The 23,762-nt window shown below is 37.6% G+C and overlaps 1 protein-coding gene across 3 annotated transcripts in view; it reads left to right on the top strand.

Annotated features, from left to right (window-relative positions):
• The window catches only part of LOC134863879 (protocadherin-9), a 173,326-nt gene that overhangs the window by 99,776 nt on the left and 49,788 nt on the right, over positions 1-23,762 (top strand). For 2 of the 3 annotated variants that reach the window (XM_063882632.1, XM_063882631.1), the window contains one exon: positions 21,825-22,026. In XM_063882632.1, the coding sequence (XP_063738702.1) occupies positions 21,825-22,026 (202 nt within the window). The remainder of the gene's footprint in view (positions 1-21,824; positions 22,027-23,762) is intronic. The other variant, XM_063882633.1, reaches the window with a different exon arrangement.

Raw genomic sequence — 23,762 nt, 5'->3', positions numbered from 1 at the left:
GCTCTGATAAATCCTATAAAATCGCTTTGATAGTTTTCAGGAGGGACATGTTTTTTTGTGCTAAAGAACATAGGGGATATTTTTTGATGAAGCCAATACAACTCAACATCCTTATTCCGCTCTGAGGCAGTAAGAGTACTTTAACTTTCTTGTAGGGAACGTGACATTTATTCTCTGGTGATATTAAGATTTGTGTTTGTTCACAAAAGTGAAACAGATAATATGAGAGTGGAAAAAGTTTTTTTTTGCAGATGTGCGTTCATGAAAACATTTAACATAAAAAAAAACGTTTAAAATATAATTAACAAGGAAGTTGCGAAACAAGAGCAGAAACCTCTCTAGATAAAAATCAAGCCTTTATGATTTCTCTACTTCAGAGAATTCTAAACAGAAAGGATTTTACTTCTATAAACACAGCTTATTGAGGAATAAAGATTACTATTTTTTATGGGCTGAGGATTTCATCAAGTTTCAACCAAGGACAGGATAATCGATGACATAAACAAAAATAACATGTAGGTCCAACACTGACACCCAAACATTTAGTTTAAAAGCATTAATTAGCATCAGCAATACATTGTCAGATAGTGTGTATATTGCCAATGTCTGCAGACTCTTCACAGCCGCATTACAGGTGTGTTAAAATCACACTGTGAAGGTTGTTGAGTTTGAAAATGCTTGTTGAAAAGAGTGTTAGTTTCTCATTATCACATTGTTTTCGCATAGTCATTTCATTCTTTGTTATACGAGTGAATATCCATTCTAGTTGCTTTATGTATCATTAAACCTAACAGCATGTGAGCAATCTTTGTCACTCCTAGATTGTAATTGAAAGTTACCATGCAGCAATTACATTTCCCCCCAAAAATGATATATGAGAAATCCAAGGTATATCAACATATTGTGTAGGAGATAGGGTTGCATGTTGGAATGAATAGTGTGTTTTACAAGAACGACGGAAAGAAAAAGCTATTGTGAGCACAGATCCTGTAATCGAGTCCAGTGGAGCAGGGCCTTATGAACAGAACAAACCTCTGTTCTCTGAAGAAACCGAAACTGTCAAGTTCCCGTTCACATCAAACACTACTAACAAGGATGCTAATTTGTTGTAAAAGGCCACAAGGCTTGTTGAGTGTGAGAGAGGCAGACAGATAGAGTGGGGCAGACAAAGACAGATGGACTAGCCATTGCAAGGTGAAGGCACAGAAAGACATTACTGACACAAAAACTGTTCTTCTCATTTCGCTATTGAGGAAAGACACACTTACATTTTGCTAGCTTTTGAAAAATGTATAAAAATAAAACATGTTAGTCTGATGTGTCAGTATGTCATTACGGCTAACATTTCAACATTTCACCTTTTGAAGTGTTAATAGAGCTCAAGGTGTTTGTGATTAAGAGAAGAAGAGTATATTCCAAAATAGCATAAAATACAGGAGAACATCTACTGCATCTATATCTGTTGCAACCCAACTAATCCATACAGCATTGTACTCTGTTGCTTTACAGCGAATTTGAATAAATACATCTTATGGATTTATATATTGCTATGCAAGGACACAATTGATATTGACAGTTTTTGATTGATGCATATTTATACATTTTCTGTTCATAATTTTGAAATGTATTGTCCCATTATTTGTCTTGATCCTTTGTATGCTCTTTGGCATTGTTCAGTGGATCCCCTACCTGTCATGCCAATGTAGCAGATTTAAAGTGATCTGAATTGAGAGAGACAGAGATATAAAGAGACAGAGAGACAGGGAGATATTGATAGACTGATAGAGTAAGTGTGTGTGTGTGTGTGTGTGTGTGTGTGTGTGTGTGTGTGTGTGTGTGTGTGTGTGTGTGTGTGTGTGTGTGTGTGTGTGTGTGTGTGTGTCTCTCTCTCTCTCTCTCTCCCTCTCTCTGTCTCTGCATGCTGATCTTCATCATCTGACAGCTGCAGTGAAGGGTTATCATGATAACCAAGCGCTCCACACCTTGGAAAACAAAAGGATTGTACTCTTATACGGCTTACCTTTCTCGCTACATGCTCACAAAACACATGTGGAATTTCAGCTTTGCCTTTCTTCCCTGTGTGTTGCACAAATCGCTCTCTCTTCCCTTCCCTTCCTTTCTGTTACTTACCCCTTTTTTCCTTTTTTTCTCCCTATTATATCTGTTTGCTTAATTCCTTAATTGATTATACAATGGGATAATGAGAACAGAAACAGGGCCTATCAAACTAATGTTTAGGAGATCACTATTCACAGCTGTACTGCTAAGTACAACATTATTTCCCAAGACAAATTATTAAAAACTAAAACATTTTTATGTACTTGAGACAAATAGTATTTTAGGAGCCGTACTATTTAACTCCCTCTGTGGTTTGATAAAAGAGAGCACATACTTGAGATGATTAAAGACTGAGACCTGATGATTGATAGTTAGAAAGTGACCCTTAAGATGAAAGCCACTGATGAGTAAAGCACAAATATCCTCTAGGCTGTCCTCTACTCTGCAAAGGATTTACTTTGTCCTCAGCTCCAAAAAATATTTGGTTAGAGGTTCCTGAATCTTTGATTATTGGTTTTAGTATCTTAATTGTCTCGTCAGTCTTTGCCTTTCCATTGGGAAAATCATCTTGGATCTCTTTTGATAAGACCACTTTTTCAAATTATTTTGTATTTCATAACACACATTGTACAGATACAAAATAGGTGTATACAGGATGGTATGTACTCACACAGTCTCACACACAAGATGCAGGTTGCCTTTTTATGAGTGCAATAGCAGTGGGATTTAACAGTGCTGTATGTGGCTGTCATTTCATAATAAACAAACCAGAATGTAAATTGAAGAGTAGCTGTTGATGGCTAAAATTAATTGTTTCTCTGGTCAAGATTCGGTAATGAGTATAATAGATCAGAATAGAATACTTTATTGTCATTCTACTCGTACAGCGAAAAAAGAAGAGCAACTCCTTTTAAGGTGCCAAACATTCAGAAAAATCACAACAACAAAGACACACAGCATTCAAACATGTACAAAAATAAAGTGCAGGAATTATATTCAGTATTACAAAAGGCAGATTAGAAAGATCTTCTACACATTAAAAGCAATTTTTGTGATGAGTTTTTAGATTCAAAGTAGAGGTCTGAGTTTATTATTCTAGATCTCCACAGCGTAACAGCGAAACAATCTTTAGGGGGGAGATGATAAGCCCTCTATGGCCTGAGGTGTGGCAGTGACACCGATGAGGGTCAGCTCACAGACAAATGCATTGGCTTAACATGAAAGAAGGTTTTATTATATTCATGGCTGATGGGTGTCCATGTCCGTGTGGATGGATAGATGGAGGGATGTATAGATAGACAAATGAGAAATGGTGTATCTATCCTGAATGTTTGAGATTCTTGATTGGAATGAAACCCTCAGTAGGATAATTTCTCTTTTATTCTGTTTTCAAATACAATCAGAATGAATTAAGGTATACATCTGACTGTCTTTTGATTTGAATTATGATTAAAAATGTCCATCCGCAAAAGACAAAGAAGAGATTTTATCATCTATTTTCCAACATGAAATTAAAGGTCAGCTTGTTCTTTTGAACCGTTGTTGACCTGTCTTTTAATCAGAGTTTATGGAAAAAAGGCCCCATTGTGAGATAGAGATAGGCATGAGTCTCATGAATGTGTGTTTTCATATCAAGCCTGTTTGAGGACGTGGCTACTTGTCAGATCAGGTCACTTTAATTGATTTATCTGCTTGGCACAGCTTTGTGCGCACTACAATCTATCTTGTTTTAGAATGCAATTTGAATGGCTGCGTTACAATAGCTCTAAGACACTAAATCAATATACAGCATGCTGTATATATCTATGCATAGGTAAGTAGATAGATAGGTTGATAGGTAAGTACGTAGACAGGTAGGTATAGATCGATGGGTGGGTAGGTGGATGGGTGGATGGATGAAAAGTTAGATGTATGTTGATGGACAGATGAATGGATGGAAGGAAGGAAATATAGACATACGTCTTTACCGTGACTCATTTAAAGATCATAGCCTAGTCATACTGTAGTGGTGTAACCAATCTTTTTTATGGGGCTCTTTCCTTTTACTCTCTGACCTGCACACAGACCTGTTTTGCCCTTTCCTTCTCAATGTCAGACCATCTTTCTGCACTTTTACTTTTTATTTTCCTTTATCTTAGTCGTTCCTATCTAGTACTGAACCTGCCATGATGAGAATTATTATACACATCACTACCCCTCAAACACAGACAGGAGCAGAAAACTGTCTAGGTGCTGTAGAGAGACAGAGCTTCACACAATCCTATTCTGTCTCAGGAGAAAGTCATCTGAACTCTTCTGAACATGGATTTCTTTTTTTTGCGTCTTTTCTTACAGTGTGTCAGAGTACCAGTTTCCCAAGTGTCTGTGGGAATATGTATAATGCTTAATAGTTCTTAGAGTTCTGAATAGTTCTTTTTGTCACCTATGACTTATACTTACAATAAATGATTCAGAAACGTAAGGTAATTGGCTTGCTTGCTTCATAGATATTCTTGCAATTCTTGCTGAGTCTTTTACTCAGAAGTGGGGGAAAAGATATATTCAGATATTTAATTACATAAAAGTAACAAACTTAAAAAGCAGACATATTAGCATCTTTAAATAACTATATTATGGTGTCATTGTTCTATATTACATCCAACCTGGATTAGCATTTATTTAATGCTATGTATTGTTACTTGTCAAAACTGATATAAACAGAATAAAACAAATACATAAACTGTATCTGCTATAAGCTCAAATCAATGTAAAGATCTGGCCCTACTTTCATAAAGCACACTTTTATTCAATTCTGAATACTGATGCATGCATGGCAATCTTTTAGTTACATAGTATTGTCATTTTAAAGCACATATTTTGACTGCTCCCAGTTTGTAACATAAATACAGATTTGTGAATAAAATACTGTCTTAGGAAAATTCTTCATGTAACTAACCCTGAGTGCTACCAAATATTTTAAATCCATTGAAGTATACACATTAAAAACATCTAAGGAAAAGGAAATTGTGGCCATAATATAAACAATACATATATATATATAGTTTACATCTTTCATCTCCAATTGTACCTTGATCATTTTGAAAAAGTATAACATATCTGCAAGTACAGATCATTACAGAAACAAACATTGGAATTATCTTGAACTCCAGTACAGAAAAAGTTGTTTAATAAAAAATAAATAAAGCATTTTTACTGAACGGGGAATACCCCACCTAATCTCGCAGTCATATAAAACAATCCTGCAGTATCTTTCTTTCTGGCTGATGATGGGATCGATAAGATAATGGACATTACAAATTCAGCATGTAGAACAGATGAAAATGGAGAATCAGAGAACAGAAGATTCTTCTGTGTTTCAGTCCAATTTCTTAGCATGTATCTGTGTAATTTCCCTGGAGCTTAGTAGACCCGTCAGTGTCCAGCTTGCTCTCCCCTTCATTGCACTCACAGGGTGCTCTCTCCGTTGTTCCCCCATACACAATGGATAAGCTTCTGGCTTTGTCCCTCTGGGGCTTTTTGATTCACTTGAGGAGAGCCAGAACAGACACTGCCAGCCATGGCAGGGCATACAATGTCTGCGCAGACTAAAAACACTCTCTGCAGAAGTGATCTTTGTTTTAAATGATCAAACAGCTCAAAGGATGTAAGGCTGCTTATGAATATAATATAAGTCCAATATATGAATCTTTCTATGCGTTCAAATAAGAATTACAATGGTAAGTGATGCTGTTTAGATGCAGACCTGTTATTGACGTGGTCAAATATGTACTTTTCTCAGTTATTTGACAATGTAAGCCTGATTTGATTATACAAAAACACTACACTTTGGTTTAAGAGCTGCTGTGATGTTCTATACAGCAAATACACATTCAATGTATCAGTGTGCAGTATTTTAACTTTGCTGTGTTTTAAAACAAACACAAATGAAAGAAGGGAAACAACAGCTACAACATGAAAAACAGCTTTAAGAAATATGTCTTAATATAGCAATACATTGCAGTGGCTCACCAGCCAAAAGAACAAAAAAAACAGGCACTGGCTTGAAATTCCCCAGCTTGTTTGTCTGGCTGAGCGGCCTTAATTTGGTTGTATCGCATTCATGCCTCGTGGTTGATACTAAGCGAGATGAATCATTGTAAAATATGAGCTAGATCAGCCCCTTGTTTCCTGGAGGTAAAAGCTTGTAAGACCGCTGGTAAATACACCCAGAAGAGAGCATATCCTCTGAGACAAAGAGGAGTAAAAAGCAAGAGAAAATGATAGAGATGTTGGTAGGAGCCTTTTGTATATTCCTGTTAGCTTTTTTGATTCCTGATAGAAATGTCTGTGTGTTTGTGTGTGCGCATTTATGAATATAAGGATTCAGAAAAGCTTTTGTTAGAAGGTGACAAGTTGAACCTATAAGTGCAGATTAATAAAGCAAAGTAACCGTTTGGGATATTTTTCTTGTTACTTTGGACAGTATGTGATTAGCTATCTTTAGGACCTCACATTTTGTCAGCTTTTAATCTCCTGCCTGACATCTAGATCATCTAAAAGTGCTGAGAGGTTGACCCCCCCATCCGCAGTGTCAGAAATCAGAGCAAGATCTTTGCAGTTGTAGCACATTTCTGCGGCCAGCTAATACCCACTGTACAATCTGTGGGTTTCTGATAATGGCCTGTAAAATCTTTCATCTTGACATAAGCTGGTGTATGCTGAGTGGCACATGTTTATCTTAGGACAACAAAAGCAGGCCAAAACATGTAACGTAATCACTTCAAAGACCTCTACGCTTGACTCTAGTGTTAGATCTGTTTTCTTTCTAATCAGCCGTTGACCGTGTGGGCATTATGTGCATCTGAAATTAGTTGACAAGATGTTGCTACAGTATGGTGGGAGAAGCAAATTGGGTCTCTGCTCCTGAGAAATGTTGTGGATGAAAATAAGCTTTGTAAAGCAAACCATAAATTAGTCCAACCTTTGATGACCTTCCCTTGAATAGCCTGCTGAATACTGGCAGGAGTAATGACATGGGGATGAATGTAACATATCTGTCCACCACAAACTCACAGTTATTTTACAAGCCACAACTAAATGAAGGAAAAAGCTGCATGTTTGTGTGGACAGAGTTTGTAGATTACGTCTTTGCTTTCATCTTTCAACACTGAAAAAATGTTCTTATCTTAATATTGACCCACTTGCATCTGGATGTTAAAAGAGGATCACACTTTTTTCAAAGACAATTCTGTAAGCCAAGCTTTGGTTTGGCTGTCACCGGGCAAAAACTACAACTGATACTATTCCAGGAAATACAAAAAACCACCAGTGTCTTAAAAAACAAATTATCCTTTTCTGTAGCTCTTGGTAAGGTTCACATGAACAGAGCGGGGGACGGAAGACAGACAAATGTGACAGGGCATGAACCTCCCCTGTTGAGTAATGAAATTAAATGACAGCTCTTGAGCGAGGAAGGGATGCTGAGAGAGCGCGAGCAAGAGAGAGGAGTGGGGGGATTTTGTCCAGCCAGGAAATTGAAGCCATCACAAGCAAATTGAGTTCAGGTCCTTTTGGTGGGCAAGAGCAGACCAATCAATTTGGCCTACTACTCAGTGCCTGTCAGCCTCACAGAAGGACACCTTGGCATCCAATAATAAGAGCACAGTAAACAACTGAAGCACTGGCTCAGTGAGTCTCAGCTAACAGCAAGCTATCCATAGTCATTTTTCCTCAGGGGAAACAAATATATGACAGTAGTGTGCATTATTCTCATATGAGCTGAAGAAAAAGGTTGCGCTACAGTGTGTTTATGCGGACACAGGTTAATGGCTGCCAAGTTAAAGGCTGGACCACTTCCTTTAACTGTTGTTTCTGTTTAGGGTATCATTGAAGAGAACAATGCTTGTCACAAGACGAAAAAGTAGATCTTTGTATCCCTCGCCTCTCTAACGACACCAATACGTTAACGAAAACAAGACAACATATCTGTCTGTAAATAAATCCTATCAAGGTTGGAACCACATTTTAATGAGCCTTGTTTGGCCTTACCCCTTTGCTAATCGTTGGACAGTGACACAACATTTTTGCTAATTATCTCGATTACACAGCAGGAACACACTACATCACAGTTCTGAGGCAACATTTGACGAGGGGTGGGATCATACAACCCCAAAGGCCTAATTATCTCTGTTGGTTCCCAATTAATCCATTAAGTTGTTTTTGCTCAACTGCGAGACCTGAGGCACTATTTTATATACCATTACATTGCGCCATCACACATCCATGTTACGTGAGCTTTTGGTTTTGTAACAATTCACTGTTAAGACTAGAGTGCTTTGCCCTTTCTTTTACCTTCAAAGTGGCTTAACAGACATATCCGGGAGCCTACAATGAGTTCAATTCGTACCCTTTCCACAGTCAAATAATTAACATTTACGATAATCCCCAGTAACCCACATCCAAATGTAAGGACTCCACGGCTCATCAGAAAATGCCACTCCAGACTCTTTTATTCTCATTGTAGAACCTGGTGTATTTCTCGCCTCTCAGCTTCCTGCCTCTACTGGCTTACTATGATGAAGTTGCTGGGCTTACAATATGTAAAACTGCACTGATGGTATTGATGGCTTGCAAAGCACTCAATAATCGTTTATGTGATAAGCCACTGGACTTGTGGTTGAGGGTGAGAAAAGGCTTCGGGGCCAAGGCGGGTTATGAGATTCATGGTTATACAGGCTGCAGACATTAGGTTTGTTTACACACTGCCAGTGATCCGCTGAAGTCAGTTCTTGTGAATGATTGTTTGAATATTGCAGCTGTCTCTTTAAACTAATATTGTGAGTTTCATCTTATGCTTCTTTTTGTCTCTTAACCCTGTCCGTCATCCCTATTTTTTTCTCACACCAATATTTTCTTTTTCCTGTTGCTGCTCTGTCTTCATTTGGTAACAAGGTATGGTGAGAAGAAAGAACAACATGTGTATCACTTTTTTTTTATGATGCCTCTTCTGTGTCCCAGTTTGAATAGTATTTTGGGGGTTGTAAGACAGTCCCAAGGGTGCACATTCAAATTTACAAACACTTATATACCAGTTGTTCTTCTGAGTGTAAGCCATTCAGTTTTCTTTTATATGGATGTGGAAGAGAGGTACCCATCTTTACAAAAACAGCTGAGATTGTGTTACAGCTTATGTAACTGGCAGACATCCTTGTTGTTTTCTCTCTAGGGGTTTTATTACTAGATGTGTAATAAGTTATTGCTCTAGGGTATTTTTTTATAAAAGCCAACATTATTTTGAGTGTATATCCATGACTTGGAAAGCACATCTCTCTGCCAAACTGAACATATTACTGAGAAGGAGTGACACCTTCACATTATAGGGGGTGCGTGACAAGCCTGCAGCCTTAACCAGTAATGCTGCATCTGTCTTGCTCTGATTGTAGGATTTCTAAGCACTAAGTGATATGTTTTTAAATGGTTCCCTTTACTTTGTGACACAGTTAACAGTATGAATATTTGAGATCTTTTGAAACTCTAACACTAAAAATACATTTTTTTCTACCATGCTATCAATCTCATTTCTGACTTTAAGGGATAAGTGCTCAAAGCTGCCTTTCCTAAGATGGGATATTATACCTGTTCCATTACACCTTCCGAAATTGGGAAATATGAATTAACTCAGCCGGTTATTTCAGCTGCATTTAGGAAACCATGCAATTATAAGATTTTGGTCCTGGAAAAGGTCCACAGTTGGATACAAAACCAATATACACTTTTATGTTTTAGAAGAATTAAAGGTTGAACCTGATTTAAACCTTTCCTAGCAATGGTGTATTCAGATTAGGGTGATAATCCAATTAGTAACATCTACTGTTTCCTCTAGACCTCTCCTAATAGAGGAGACTACAAAGACTACATACTGTTGCATAATAATAATTAACCTCCAGAAAACATGATGTCATATACTAACTAACTACTAACATCGAGGAATATCTACTCTAAAATGTATTTTTATCGGCGTACATTATAACTTGTTATTATTAAAAGATCAAAGTCTTATTGATGCAATGTATTAAACTACATTTCTTTCCAAGAACAATGTTTTAATCTAAAAAAAAGTAATGTAAAAATGTAGTTATTAAATAAAAATTGTTAAAAAGTCTTTTTAAACATACATAGATATATTTATTTTTGTATTAAATGTTTTGTAGTAGGGAACTGGTTTGGAATGTATTCAAATATTTATTATCTTTAATGAATAACCCTCCAGGTAGACCGATAAGCAATCATTGCCTGTTGAGCTGACATGTTGACCACGTGGCAAAAATGGGCTGTAGGCTGTTAAGTTGACGGCTACAGAGTTGGAGAAAGGCTGCACTCCAATGATCTGTCATTCTTATTCACAAAGCTTTACTGACACTGCAATTCTGCGTTTTTCCCAGCTGGCTTGTCTAACCCACACTGTAGCTATCACATATGACTTCCAGCATCAAAGCCTTAATCAAGCAAGTCACCTTCCATGACTCGTTTTAAAAGATTACAATTAAATCAATCAAAGGTGAATTTCTGACTGAAGATAATGTAAAAAAATGAAAAAAAGGAATAGAGATTAGCATGCCATTCGGGATGATGGCTATAGAAGATCAGCAGTAGAATACATCAATCCATCTGCAAAACCTGACCACAGCTTTTAAAGGCACAAGTAAGCCTTTTTCCCGCTGTGGGAAATCAGGGCATCCTGCCTCGGGCTGTTAGTTTAAGTTCTTAGACTACAGAAGCTGTGGCTGAGCAGGTCACAAAAGAAGTGCAAAGAGAAAGAGAAAAGTGACAAAAGAACAAAACAAAATTGAAAGATGGAACACAGTCAATAGGGTCAAAGTGAGTTTGGTGCTGATAGTTAGGATGCAGTGCATGCTTTATTCCTTCCATGAGTGATTCTGAGGAACACCAGTGTCGTGGGCAATGTTGTGTGAAAGGATTGAGTTATTGAAACACTAGAGTTACAGATCTGTTTTGTTGAGGCTGTCGAACAGTTGTCTATATTTTCCTGGAGCAAAGGAAGAATCCGACATTGCTGCAACTGTACATTTTTTAATAGCGACCCTCCTGTGCAGCTCAGCCGGAAAAGGTGGGGATGCTCCAGATGAAAAAAAGACACAGTATTTCTCTTCAGGAGATTTTAAGAATGCCTGCAGCGTTGACCGTTCTGTATATTTAAAGACAACTGTCAAACCAGGATGCAACAGCATAGTTTAATGACTGAACCAGTGATGTCAAACCTAGAGGCCTGTCCTGCAGAAAAGATGGTTTCACAGATATGTATAGTTAAAATGTTTTAAGACATGTCCAGTTGGAAGGTGACTGCAGTCTCTGGTGTCATACAGTTATTTAGAAATTAAAAGACCACAACTGATAAAGCACTGTTACTGTCTTAGCGTTGTTTGCTTTGTCTCTGAGTTAGAAATGGATAAGTCAATTTCTCAGGGACTCTACTTGTTTCGGCAGCGAAGTTGTTACTGTGCGTCAGGTGAGGCTCATGGACTTATAGACTTACTCTACTAACAGTTACAATATAGAACCATATAATGTGTATAAACATTATATAGACATTATATATTTTGAACAATCTAAGATAAGCGATGATAGGATTACACTACACTGTTCATGATTTCTGCTGAATTACTTCTACTGCATTTATTCAGAGCGAGTGGGACATTGTTTTCACTGTATTACACACATACAGTATATAAGTACATGTTATAGTAGTATAAGTATTTATTAGTTTAAAATGCATTCTTATACTACCACAAATTCTGGTTGAGTTTATTTAGCGACATTGTTGTATGAAATGTATCTTCTTCAAAGATATATTTTAAGGCTGTTTTAAACCCAAATAAAGGATAACAAAATATATTTATGGGAGCAGTCAACCTCACGAAAACAGAAAATGTATTGACCCCTTCAAAATATATTGTGTGTTGTGGTCTTTTATATTTAGTACCTTTTGAATCTCTAAGTCTCTCGTGTTATCATGTGTTTTCTCCCTCTGTTTAATATCGAGTCTCAATCTGGCTGCATGTTTACAATAAAGGTCAAAATAAAACACATTATTTGTAGAAATACAACAGTCCTGAAAATTGACCCCCTCCTGATGTACATAAACATATAACGCTTCTTTGGTCTACATTTAGGTTGAATGGTTTTCCATCAGTGAAAACAACCACAAACACAGAGAGAAAAGTGTTCCCTTCTGCCCCAGTCTCTGAAAATGCAAACAGGCAGGCGATCACATACAAACAAAAACAAATTATGCACTGCGACACCCTATCCCCCACTATGCATTACGCTCGCGCCTTGCTTTCACTAGAAACCGTTGGAGGGAAATTGCTGGCTGCTTGGCAACAAAACAAATGGAAAAAGGTCTGGGTGGTTCTTATTTTCCACATGATTAGTTGCATCAGAAATAATTGTTCGTAAGATCTTTGACCAAAACATTAATTATTCAATCTCGAGCTCCCCTTTCTTTGTGACTGTCATTTAAAAAAAAGTTTGCATTTAAATGTCCCGATGCTTTTAATGTAAAAACAGCAGGTGTATATATTAGATGTTATACAAATCCAGTGTCATGTACAGTTTTTGTTTTCCTATACCTTCATTTAACGTAGAAAATGTATCCAAGGGTGCAATATGTTTTTATGCTTGAAGTTTGACAGCGTATCCAGGCATGAATTCCTTTGGCAGTCTTTTCCTAAAGCCAGAATAAAAACCCTTTTCATATTGTATTTAAACCGGGCACAAGCGCACACATTTTATTATACAGTCATTCAATTAAAAAGGTTTCTGACTAACTGTGAACACCCACTCATACCACATCCTTTGTCCTTTACTGTTCTTGCATACATTAAACACACCCATAGTGTGCTTACTTAAGTTCAAGCAAAGAACCCTAACTTTTTTTTTAACATATACTATAATTTGTAAGGCATTCAATTGTTTGTATTATTTGTTAGTCTACCTGAATGTATGCAAATGTACGGATTTAAAGTTGTACATAACCATGCAACTCATGTTAATATGTATCATGACTGGCACATATAAATGCAGAGAATCAATATGCTATGTTTGATGGCACTGTCAGCACATTGCCACGGTGACTGAGCATCAGACATCACTTATGTTATCACTTTTCTTCCCCATGTCCATTTGTCATCAACATCTGCTGCTTTTGCAAGAGGATACCTGTTGCCTTGTCAAGTGATAAAGCACAAGGGGATATGCAAAATATTCTCCTATTTTTACTATTTAATTAACAATCACATTTTGCAATGGAGTAACTTTCTTTTTAGTGTGGTCTACAATTCAACAAACCCTTTTAAACTAATTAGGGGCATAACTTTAAAAACGCTGGTTAGAGTTGTGAAAGAAATTGCTGTACAGTGCCTTTTATTGTTTCATTGTCTTTAAACAGCAGCTACTATGCATACAGATTACCTTTTATCTGCAGTGTAAGACTAATCAGTTGTTGCCCATGTCATTACGTTTTAGCACTTTAAAGCACATCGCTAATTTTCCACACAGTTGGATTCAGCTTTTAACAAGATATTGCGATAATGTAGATGCTTGCAAATTTACCTGTGGATTAGTTGCATCATTCTAACCTAAATGTATTAGATTAACACTCGTATAATACCTTATTTCCTTCAACAGATGGATAAATAAAATCCAGGGATAAGAACGATAAAGGGAAGTGCCAAGAGATATAACAAGAAGAAACTACTATCTGTTTTCAATATAAAGTTTAATAAATGCACTGGTCAGATTTTAATAGAGATGATTACCCACCAACATCGTGCTTTGTGAACATGTGAAAATACAGGCACAATCCTCCAAGGAATGTGTGTGTGTGTGTGTGTGTGTGTGTGTGTGTGTGTGTGTGTGTGTGTGTGTGTGTGTGTGTGTGTGTGTGTGTGTGTGTGTGTGTGTGTGTGTGTGTGTGTGTGTGTATGTCTTTAATGTGATGATTGTTTGATGCATTCAGAATAGACATTTAAGAAATTAAAGATGCTTTTCCGGATTTATCATTGTTATTTCGTGCCCTCAATTCATTATAGTTTTATTGACATATTAATGTCCGGTATATAGACTGGACTGACAAAGGTTATACTGTAATCCTTCAGCTCTTTACAACAAAAATATTTTGTTGTTTTCTGTTTTAGAAACCCTCATAAACAATCTCACGATTCTTAAATGCCATGAAAAAAATCAAAAAATAGACTGTTGACCAGACTTCCCTGCTGCATCGATTTACATTTGATCTCTCTGGATAATCATGGCTGTGTAAATAGCAATTATTTCCACAGGATAAACATGTATCAAACTAAACAAATATGTGCTTCTGTACCTGCTTGGTGTAATGAAATCACAAATAGGATTTAATAGCAGGTAATAGGGTGGTAGGTTATTATAAATCACAGATTACATTGTGATTATGCTTTCTTTTTTTTATTGGAGTACAAATAAACAGGTAGACTTAAGTCAACAGCAATGTCATTTATTTTAAATGTTTTATCTATTAATGTTTCTCATTCAGTTGTATGACACAAATTTATATCTCACAATCTCACAAGCATTTGTACTGAGTAAGCCAACAACCCCCATAGAGCTGCAAAACAGTGACTTCAGTGTACACTGTCTACAGCTTAGTGCGGCACCAAGATCACATGGACTGTAACTCATAAACACATCAAGCTTCCCCATTCAGTGCTCAGGGCCTAGTCCGCTCTGCTCTGTAGTTAACTGTCTCTGAGTGTCAAATCCTTCATCCTGATGCCAGAGACACACATGGAGAAGAATTCCTGTGTCTCATTTTATGGCTCTGGATGTCGGCAAAGGCAAGAACCTATGAGTGAGTCAGTAGCGGTTAACTTTGTAGCTAATGCTCTGTGGCAGTCGCACAGGTTTCTTCAGCTCTGCTTAAGGCACAGTGGGGAGCCGGTTGAACTACTCCTGTCTCAGAGTTCTCACTCAGCAAAGTCAGGTTATTTACCAGCACCTAAAGTTAGGATGAAGCATGAAGGAAGATGTAGAGAGAGAGGGGGGCGTGGATTCCATCAAACAAGGTAAGAGTTCACTGCAGGGTGGATAGGAAAAAAAACATAAGCATGACCAGATGTTGCCCCAGGAGCTGTGAGAAGTCATCAATCATAAATGCAATTTCATCCCTCTGAGATAGACAGTTTTCTGATAGTTTAGCTAACTACTGTGGAGATAACCAGGGAATATTTTCCCATCTGTGTGTCTAACTACTGTATATACAAGTTATATATTTATTTCATGTTTCCAGCTGTAGGCAGCCTGTGGTGTCAGACTAGGTTAGCTCAACCATCACCAAGCCTGTTAGCTGTTCAAGCCTAACTCGAGATACTAAAAGAACTACTCTGAAGTCAACAGAGATAATCCTAGAAGGTTTGTTCCTTAAAGATTTGTGGACTTTCAAGTAGAGATTGCAATTTTAGTAGGCTACAAACGCTCAAGTAATCATACCGGAATCATAAGCTCTTAACATAAATCTTGGATTTCAGCAATCTTCTCTCCAGTACACAATGTGTATTAATATTCTTGCATAACTTTCGAGTTATAATCTATGAGATTTTTATCAACCCCATTTTTGAAACTATTAAGGGCTGTTTTTGTCAGCAACCATCACAGGAAATGATTCAACATCATGTAATCACAAGTTTATCTTCTCAGATGATTTTGTTGACTGTCTTCTTTATTCTTCTTTGTTAAAATCACATGACCAGTTGAGTCATCTGAGACACCCACAGTGTTTTGTTGTTTTATCTAGCACATACCGAAATTTCTCTTTTTTTTCTTGCGTTTTATTTTTACTATGTAGTTGGCCAAGGCAACTTCTTTGCCTCATTGATGGAAATCTAGTTGACCTGTATTCAAATGCACTAAGTTTTAGCACAAGGAACTATATGTCAATTTACATTTTCTGAAAAATGGAAAACATTAGCTCCTTTGAAGTGGCAAACCCATTAGAAGTTATCACTCGACTCTGCAGATACCCTCAGCTCTAAAGAGAAGCATCTTTCAGCTCATTGTTTTGGTTTGACTGCCTGGTGTCTCACTGCTCCAATCAGTCATCCAATGACTAACAAACAAATTAAGCATTGTAATGAAGGAATACCAAAGCATTGAGAGGCAGAAGAGCAGAATTCTCAGGAAAGGGCGGTACAATTTTGCCTTACACTCACCAGGTGATCAGAAACGCAACAGCAAATGATTTCTAATGAGGCTGTTGTCTGTTTGATTACCTCATTTTACACATACATGACTAGCGCACAATTGGCTTACACAAATTCCATTTAATAAGCAAAAAGCAGTGGGTACTGGTGCTAATGCTCATGTATGAAAGTGGGATGAGATTTAATTAGACGGCTGTAGACAGATCGAAAGAAAACAAATTGGAGAAGTGGGAATTTGTCAGTACATGTCACACCCTGTCATCTGTGAAAGATGATAGGTGACTCTGGTGACGAACATACTGTATGACTACATGCTGTTTTATGCTTTTTTTATGGGAATAAATGTATTAGTATCTTCTATGTGGGTTAGACAATAAATGGTTGAAGGATAAATAAATAAACATGCTTGCAGTATACTGCATCCATAAATCTGCGCAAGATCTTTTCGCCCAGAAAGAGTCAAAATGATGGACTGCGTTGATAATCACATGCTAAGCAAGTGTTCTGTAAATGACTAACACAACTCACACTGCTGCTAGACATAACACATGAACCAAAACACACACACACACACACACACACACACACACACACACACACACACACACACACACAAACACACACTACATGTCCACTCTTCAAAGCTTGCAATTTAGGAAATGGGTCAAATGGGACTTAGATTTATGTATCGTTGTCTTTGTGTTTGTGTGTATGTGTCTTGTTGTGTTTCTAGTGAACCACAGTGTGAGGGAGTGACTGATGGAGCTTCATTGTGGATGTGGCAGAATGCAGATGTTTCTCAGAAGAGTCTAGCTATGATTTAATGATGAAAAGCAGAAGGCAGCAGACTTAGACTCTGGAGAGGCAGCAGGAGCAGACTACGTCAATATTAGAGTCAGAATCAAAGACGGGGGAGATGGTGATTTATTTGTCACTCTTTATTTAAGTGTTGCTTACAGAAACAAGTTTGGGAACTCTTTTCATCCCTGCATCTTTCATCTTTTTTAAGAAGTTTGAAAAGCTTGTTTTTGACTGTGTTTATGTCATCAAAATAGAGCCTTGCCTGACTGAGATTGTGAAGCGTTCTATCCCAAAGGATATCCGAATGTTATGTTGACAGGAGGCAGTGTCTATCATCTGCTAATGTTTCAATTGATTTGATGTTTTGTGGATTGTTACAGCTTGTCAGGGTTGTGGATACACACTGAGGGGAATAGAGTATGACACTAAAATGTACTTTCTCAAAAACATAATAAAAGATCAATCAAAGGACATGAATTATTCTGTTTAAGGGTTAACAGCATCGACTTACACAAGTATTGAAGTAGAGCAATAACAGTGAAAAGGTGCGAAACATCGAGGCAATGCCGGAAAAGAAACAAATCAATCTTCAGGACCAAACAATCTTTTATTGAAAGAAAAAATGTATTTTCCAAGGTGGCCAGCAGATGGCACAGCACCTTTGGTCTCTAAGGGAAAGAGAAAGCGTCAGAGGGAAAAAGAGAGAGATATCTTTTTGTGAGTTTTGTTTTCTTGGTTGACTGATCTCCCTCAGTGGTCTGATTGTGAGAACGGACTCGTGGGAAGTGTTCTCTCACCGCAGGTGTCAGACTGCTGTTAGATAAGATTATTTGTGGAGGTGAGGGGGTTGCATTATTTGTGTGTAAGAGTGTATGTTTGTTGCTGTGCACGTCTGCTCAGTGTGCACTTCCTCTCATTAAATGTCTTTCTGATAGAAATGTTTTGTTATATTGAGTTAATGTGGGAAACAACACAATAAGTTGTTTTTGACTTACACACTGTGCTCCATATGGTCACACTCAAGAGGAGAAAGAAAGGGAAGCAGAGAAAGAGCTTGTGCAGTCATAATCCAGTACCTATTTGTTTTCTGTCACGTAAAACCAAAGTCGTATCAGTTTTGTTTCCTATGAGATTGAGTCTGTACTGTGCAGTGAATCTATTTATGTCACCTTCTGATTGTGATTTTCCACCAAGAGGTTGACCTGAAGTGCTACAGCAGCACAGTGCTTTGCTGAAACACTTCTAATTAGTCAGTGACCATTGAAACAGGCACTTTGTATATAGTGTTACTGTATGTGTCACTTAATGCTTAAATTATATGCAGATTTTTCTTTTTTCATTTCTATCAATATTGAGTTTGAATAAGGTATTGGTTAGTCCTTAAAATGGGATGCAAGCCTAGATCAATATAACTACAGTAGTTGAAATACAGTGTGATACTGCTGCTTTTTACCTTTCCACCATTTTTGTACTTATACTCACACAGTGTGTAGAGCAATTGTATTTGTATGGAGCTTTTGTAAACCAAAAAAAACAACAATATTTAGCATTTACTCTCCCCTGTCAGATTTTATTTTCTTGACTTTGCTTTGTATTGTTTGTATTCTGGACCCAATGGCAAACACTTTCTGGATAATTTGCTGGCTTGCTGTTATTTGCTTTGTGTTTGTTAAACTGAGTGTGTTTGGTCAGGCAAATTATAAAAACAAGCGGATAATAAGGGTTAGCAGGCGCGATAAGCCATAATATCTTGTAAACTGGCAGCAGGGATAGTTTAAGCCGGTCTTATGCTAATGTTCCTACAAGTGACTGTCAGCAACAGAGAAATTCAAATATCTTCAAACATGCCTAAACCCACAAAACAACACATGTGCATTCAGAAAGCACACGAAGAACACATATTAATGAGGACAGCAGATGTTATTTAAAACTGAACATTTTTATTTAGTAATCAAGGACATTTTAATTGCTAAACTATACATTATTTAGCTTACAACGATCCAGTCTAGATTTATCAAGGAGGTTTACATCATTTTGGCTTGACTACATATTATAGTATATTCTTTCTAAAAAGCTTTACTGGAACCAACGCTAGAATAAAGTCTGACAGGACGCTGAGCAAGATTTCATTTTAGAGTCCCACCAGTCCTGCAGTGTTTGACAGCACAGCCTGAAACCCTTAACCCAATCAATAATGAGCCCTTTTTTCTTTTCCCTTGTAGAAGTCAAAATCAAAAAATATTACATATACTCAAGTATTATTGCCTCAATTATTGCCTGTACTTGTCATGTATATGAGAAGAACATTTAGTTATATTACATTTGTCAGGTCATATATTGTGATTAATTGAGAATTAGGATTGCTGTTCTTTTCCCTGGGCTTAAAGCAGTAGCAATCATTTTCCCACTGTCACACTGTCGACTGCATTTCCTTTTGTATTCACTCTCTTCATGTATTAATCAGAGTATTCTCATGAATGTCTTAGTATTATACTGAAGGGCATGTACTGATACAGTCATGTACTGATCATGAACCTTTTAAGAAAACCTTCACACAAGCAGAGGTGAATTATACATCACTGCCAATCCTATACCTTACTCAGTTTAATAACTTATCACCATCATCATGATACATTTTGATCATACAGTTTTAGCACATGTCCTTCAATAAACAATATATATTTGAGGTGTCCTACTAAGACTTAAATAGTACTTCTTCACACCTTCAGGGCAGTCAACAAATTGATGGCTAGCTTGCCTGAGATAAGGATACACTAAACATGTCAAACCTTTAAGGCTTGCCTCACCCTTAAGGTTGCCTGGGTTCATTTTCTCAATAAAATGTTTTTTAACTTACACTCATAATGCATGCCTCCTTGTGCGAACTTGTAGCGTTGCACTGAACTTTAACTGTCACACAAACAGAAAATGGAGGAAACCCTCTTAGAGAGGTTTTTATCACATCATGTCATCTTCATTTGAAATGCCACATCCGTTAATCTGCCTCTTTATAATTACTACCTGTGACATTTATCCAGATTCCTACTGTTTTACAAGACCTTTGCATTTAATTGTACTTGATTCTACACTTTTAGTTGCCCTTGAGGACTGAAAATCCTGATTTTAGGAATAATATTGGATTTGATTTTCTTAAAAATTACATATAATTTGTTTTAAAGGGCATGCACATCCACATAATCAATAATACTAAAACTATTTTTTCCTAATTTACAAGGATACAATTCACAAAAGCGGTCAGCCCCTAAATGTCATAAAACATTCTTTCTTGTCTATTCATTCATCCGTTTGTCAGCTGAGTGTCATTGCAACACCGCTGGGCATGTGAAGATTGACATCTTCCCCAAATGTTGTTATAGCTGTTTTGTAAAATTGGGGTTGCAGATTAAAAGTCTGTCTGTCTGTCTGTCTGTCTGTCTGTCTGTCTGTCTGTCTGTCTGTCTGTCTGTCTGTCTGTCTGTCTGTCTGTCTGTCTGTCTGTCTGTCTGTCTGTCTGTCTGTCTGTCTGTCTGTCTGTCTGTCTGTCTGTCTGTCTGTCAGCATTATCATCGTTACCATACCTTATAAAAATTCAACACCATGCATCGAAATCTGAATCAAGACCACCCACTCCCTCCCCTCCTAGCCTCCCTTCCCTCTTCCCTTCTTTATTTCCTCTTTTTTGGTTAATTGAATGTTGCATTTTTGGAGCCGTTCTCAGATATATAATGAGGTCATTTGCATTAGACTGCAGATTGGGTGACCTTTGCTTTTGCCAATAATTACTGTAAAACCCGTCTCTGTCTGTCATCACCAAGCACCAAGGATGTGGCAGGGACCTCTCTGTGCTCACGAAAGGTTAGCTTGAGGCTTGTGTCTGGACTTATGAAAAAGCCTGAGGAAAATGTCATTAGTGCAAGGGGAAAAGACACTTGGAATTAACAAATGGAAATTCAATCAGGATGGCTTTAAGGCTGGTGTGTATGTGCACGTGCGTGTGGGCTTGAATATCAACAGACTGGCTATACAGCTTGTCCTAGCAACACTTTAAGAGATTCCTCTCGTCAGTGAGACTGTGGAATATGGAAAGAGGGGCACCCCGGTGGCGTCTTCTGTTAACTCTGCTGGCCACTTTGACTTTGCCAACATGCAAACAAACTGACAAAACAAACTAAATAATCAGACTTTAAATGTCCCTGCAGCAGTCTTCACAAACATGATAATATCCTGCCACCAATATCTAGAAATTGTACGGCCTTGATTAATTATGCCTGACATTAATTACAATATGCATTTATAAAAGGCTCAAAAATGTTGCACTTCTCACCTTGCTGAATTTTTGTAACAGTGCGTGGTGTTTAATTTGCATGCTGTTATTGATTGTCATTGTGCAGTGAAACGTGACTGTATTTACCATGTGTTTACTCCCCTTCCCACAAATAACGCGGCCCGAGTCAAAATAGACTCAATTTTTATTCTATAATCATTATTTTGGAACTTAAAATGAATACTTCCATTCATCCCTGACTTCCTTACTTGTAAATGTTTAATACATTAACATTGTTCAAACAATCTCTCTAGGCTGCTTATTTCACACTGCAGTATTCATCAGTGTATCAAGCAGCATGCATGAGCCCCTCAGCTCAGTGTAAAATATCAGTGTAGGTAGGATAAAATTTTGAGGGTGCAGAGCAGAGCACTAACATCGTAGGCTCTGTTTTGTGCTCTTGGTTCTAGTCGCAGCGGCGTGTCACGTTTCACCTGCCGGATGGCTCTCAGGAGAGCTGCAGTGACAGCGGTCTGGGGGACCACGAGCCTGTTGGCAGTGGCTCCCTCCTCACACAACCTCTCCCTCTGGTGCAGGCGCAGGACGACTTCTACGAGCAGGCCTCCCCCGATAAGAGGACTGAAGCTGACGGCAACTCCGATCCCAACTCTGGTGAGTTGTAATTTATTGCATCTCCTGGCAGAGAATACTTTTTTTATTGCATGGTATTTACATTACTCTCTCTTTGTCTCTATTCTCTTTTACAAACTTTAAAGCCTCATTGCATCCATTTTAAACAACAGCAAATTGTTCACTCAGTGGGCATTGTCTTCAATTTGATTGGGTTCAAGTTGTTTTGTATTCAATTTTCTGCTCATCGTATGGAAAGCCAGTGAAATCGGAGCATGTTTCATCTAGTGTGTGGGTTAAAGCAAATCAATTCAGATTTCAGGGAATGACTAAAACTCCTTGAGCAGAGATGATAAATACTCATGAAAAACAACATCAGTCTTTATAAAGAACTCAATGTACCAAATACCATTTAATTTAGAGTCATTTGATTGCCCAAGTAGGTTTCTAGTGGATCCTAGAGCAGGTCATTCATTTCTCAGTTAATCATCCAGACTTGTTCATTTCTCCCAGGAGCAAACCTGGGCCTCCCATAGGCTCCTCACCTATTTGTGAAACTCATTTGATTTATTTAGAGATGATTTCCCAGTTGGAAGTCTTGGTGCTCAGCTGAAGATGTTAACTTCCCACTATTTCTGGTGGGAATGTACATCTCCGACCCAGTTTTCTCATTTTATCATTAAGAGGTGAAGCGTACGCCAAGATCAAGCGCATCGCCCCAAGGTCGATGCCAGCTTGACTGCTGAAGGTGGAGCAGCCAGCACCACATAAATACAAGTGCTGTGAGTAAACTGAGAGTGTGTATGATTTCATACAGACCCTAACTTAGCAGATGTACTCACAGTTGGCAGATGTACTCCGTGTAGGCCTACTGACTCAGAGTCTTCACAAATGAATGGTTCTGCACATGGACCAACCACGTGCGATGTTTGTACAGAAGTGGAAAAAAGGAAGTTTACAAGAATGGAAAAAGAACGTAGACTCTGCATGTTCGTCTATTCCAGCTCTTGCAGGCGACAGTTGTATGCTATACATGTGATACATTTAATAATGTACAATAAATACAAATATACGTAATTAGAATTGTTAAAATGTTAAAGGGAAAACATATTTTTGAATGCAGGATGTAGTGGAATATTCTTACTAAGTAGTTAATGGATTACGATGAGTACAAAGCCTGTGTTGTGTCAACTGCAACTATTAGTTTAGTTGCATTAAATTTAGAGAGAATATAGGTGTTGAGAAATACTACTGCATATACGAAAAAATACAAGTCCTCAAATGATTAGATTTACTTTCGGGCAAGTTTGATAATCATACAAATCTGTGGGTGTGGAGTAAAACAGAATTGAGACCTCTGTAGCCCGCTCCTCATCTCTGTATGAGACTGGAGACTGGAGGCTACATCACATGTTACTGGCAGAACAAACCCGAAACTCTGACCCAATTGTTCAGAGTCTAATTGCATTGTGGGCACTTTATGCTTCAGTTTTTGGGATAGATGAAAAATGCTAGGAATCAAAATTACACTTCATTCTTAATTTCTCATTAAAAGGAGAAATTGCTGAGCTAATGAAATAACTGACAATTAATGTTTGGCATATACTGTACTTGGATTATAAATATTTTAAATTGACAGTGAACATTCAGAAGATATATTCAATGAAAAAATCACGAGGTAAATATGTTGAGATAAAACATAATGCCGGGACATAGAAATGAATTTGATTGGAATCAGCCATGAAATGAAATATACCGGAAAATGATTTTCTTGAGAC

The sequence above is a fragment of the Eleginops maclovinus genome, chromosome 4 (assembly GCF_036324505.1).
Source record: "Eleginops maclovinus isolate JMC-PN-2008 ecotype Puerto Natales chromosome 4, JC_Emac_rtc_rv5, whole genome shotgun sequence".
Lineage (NCBI taxonomy): Eukaryota > Metazoa > Chordata > Actinopteri > Perciformes > Eleginopidae > Eleginops > Eleginops maclovinus.
This window is presented reverse-complemented; position numbering and strand designations above follow the sequence as displayed.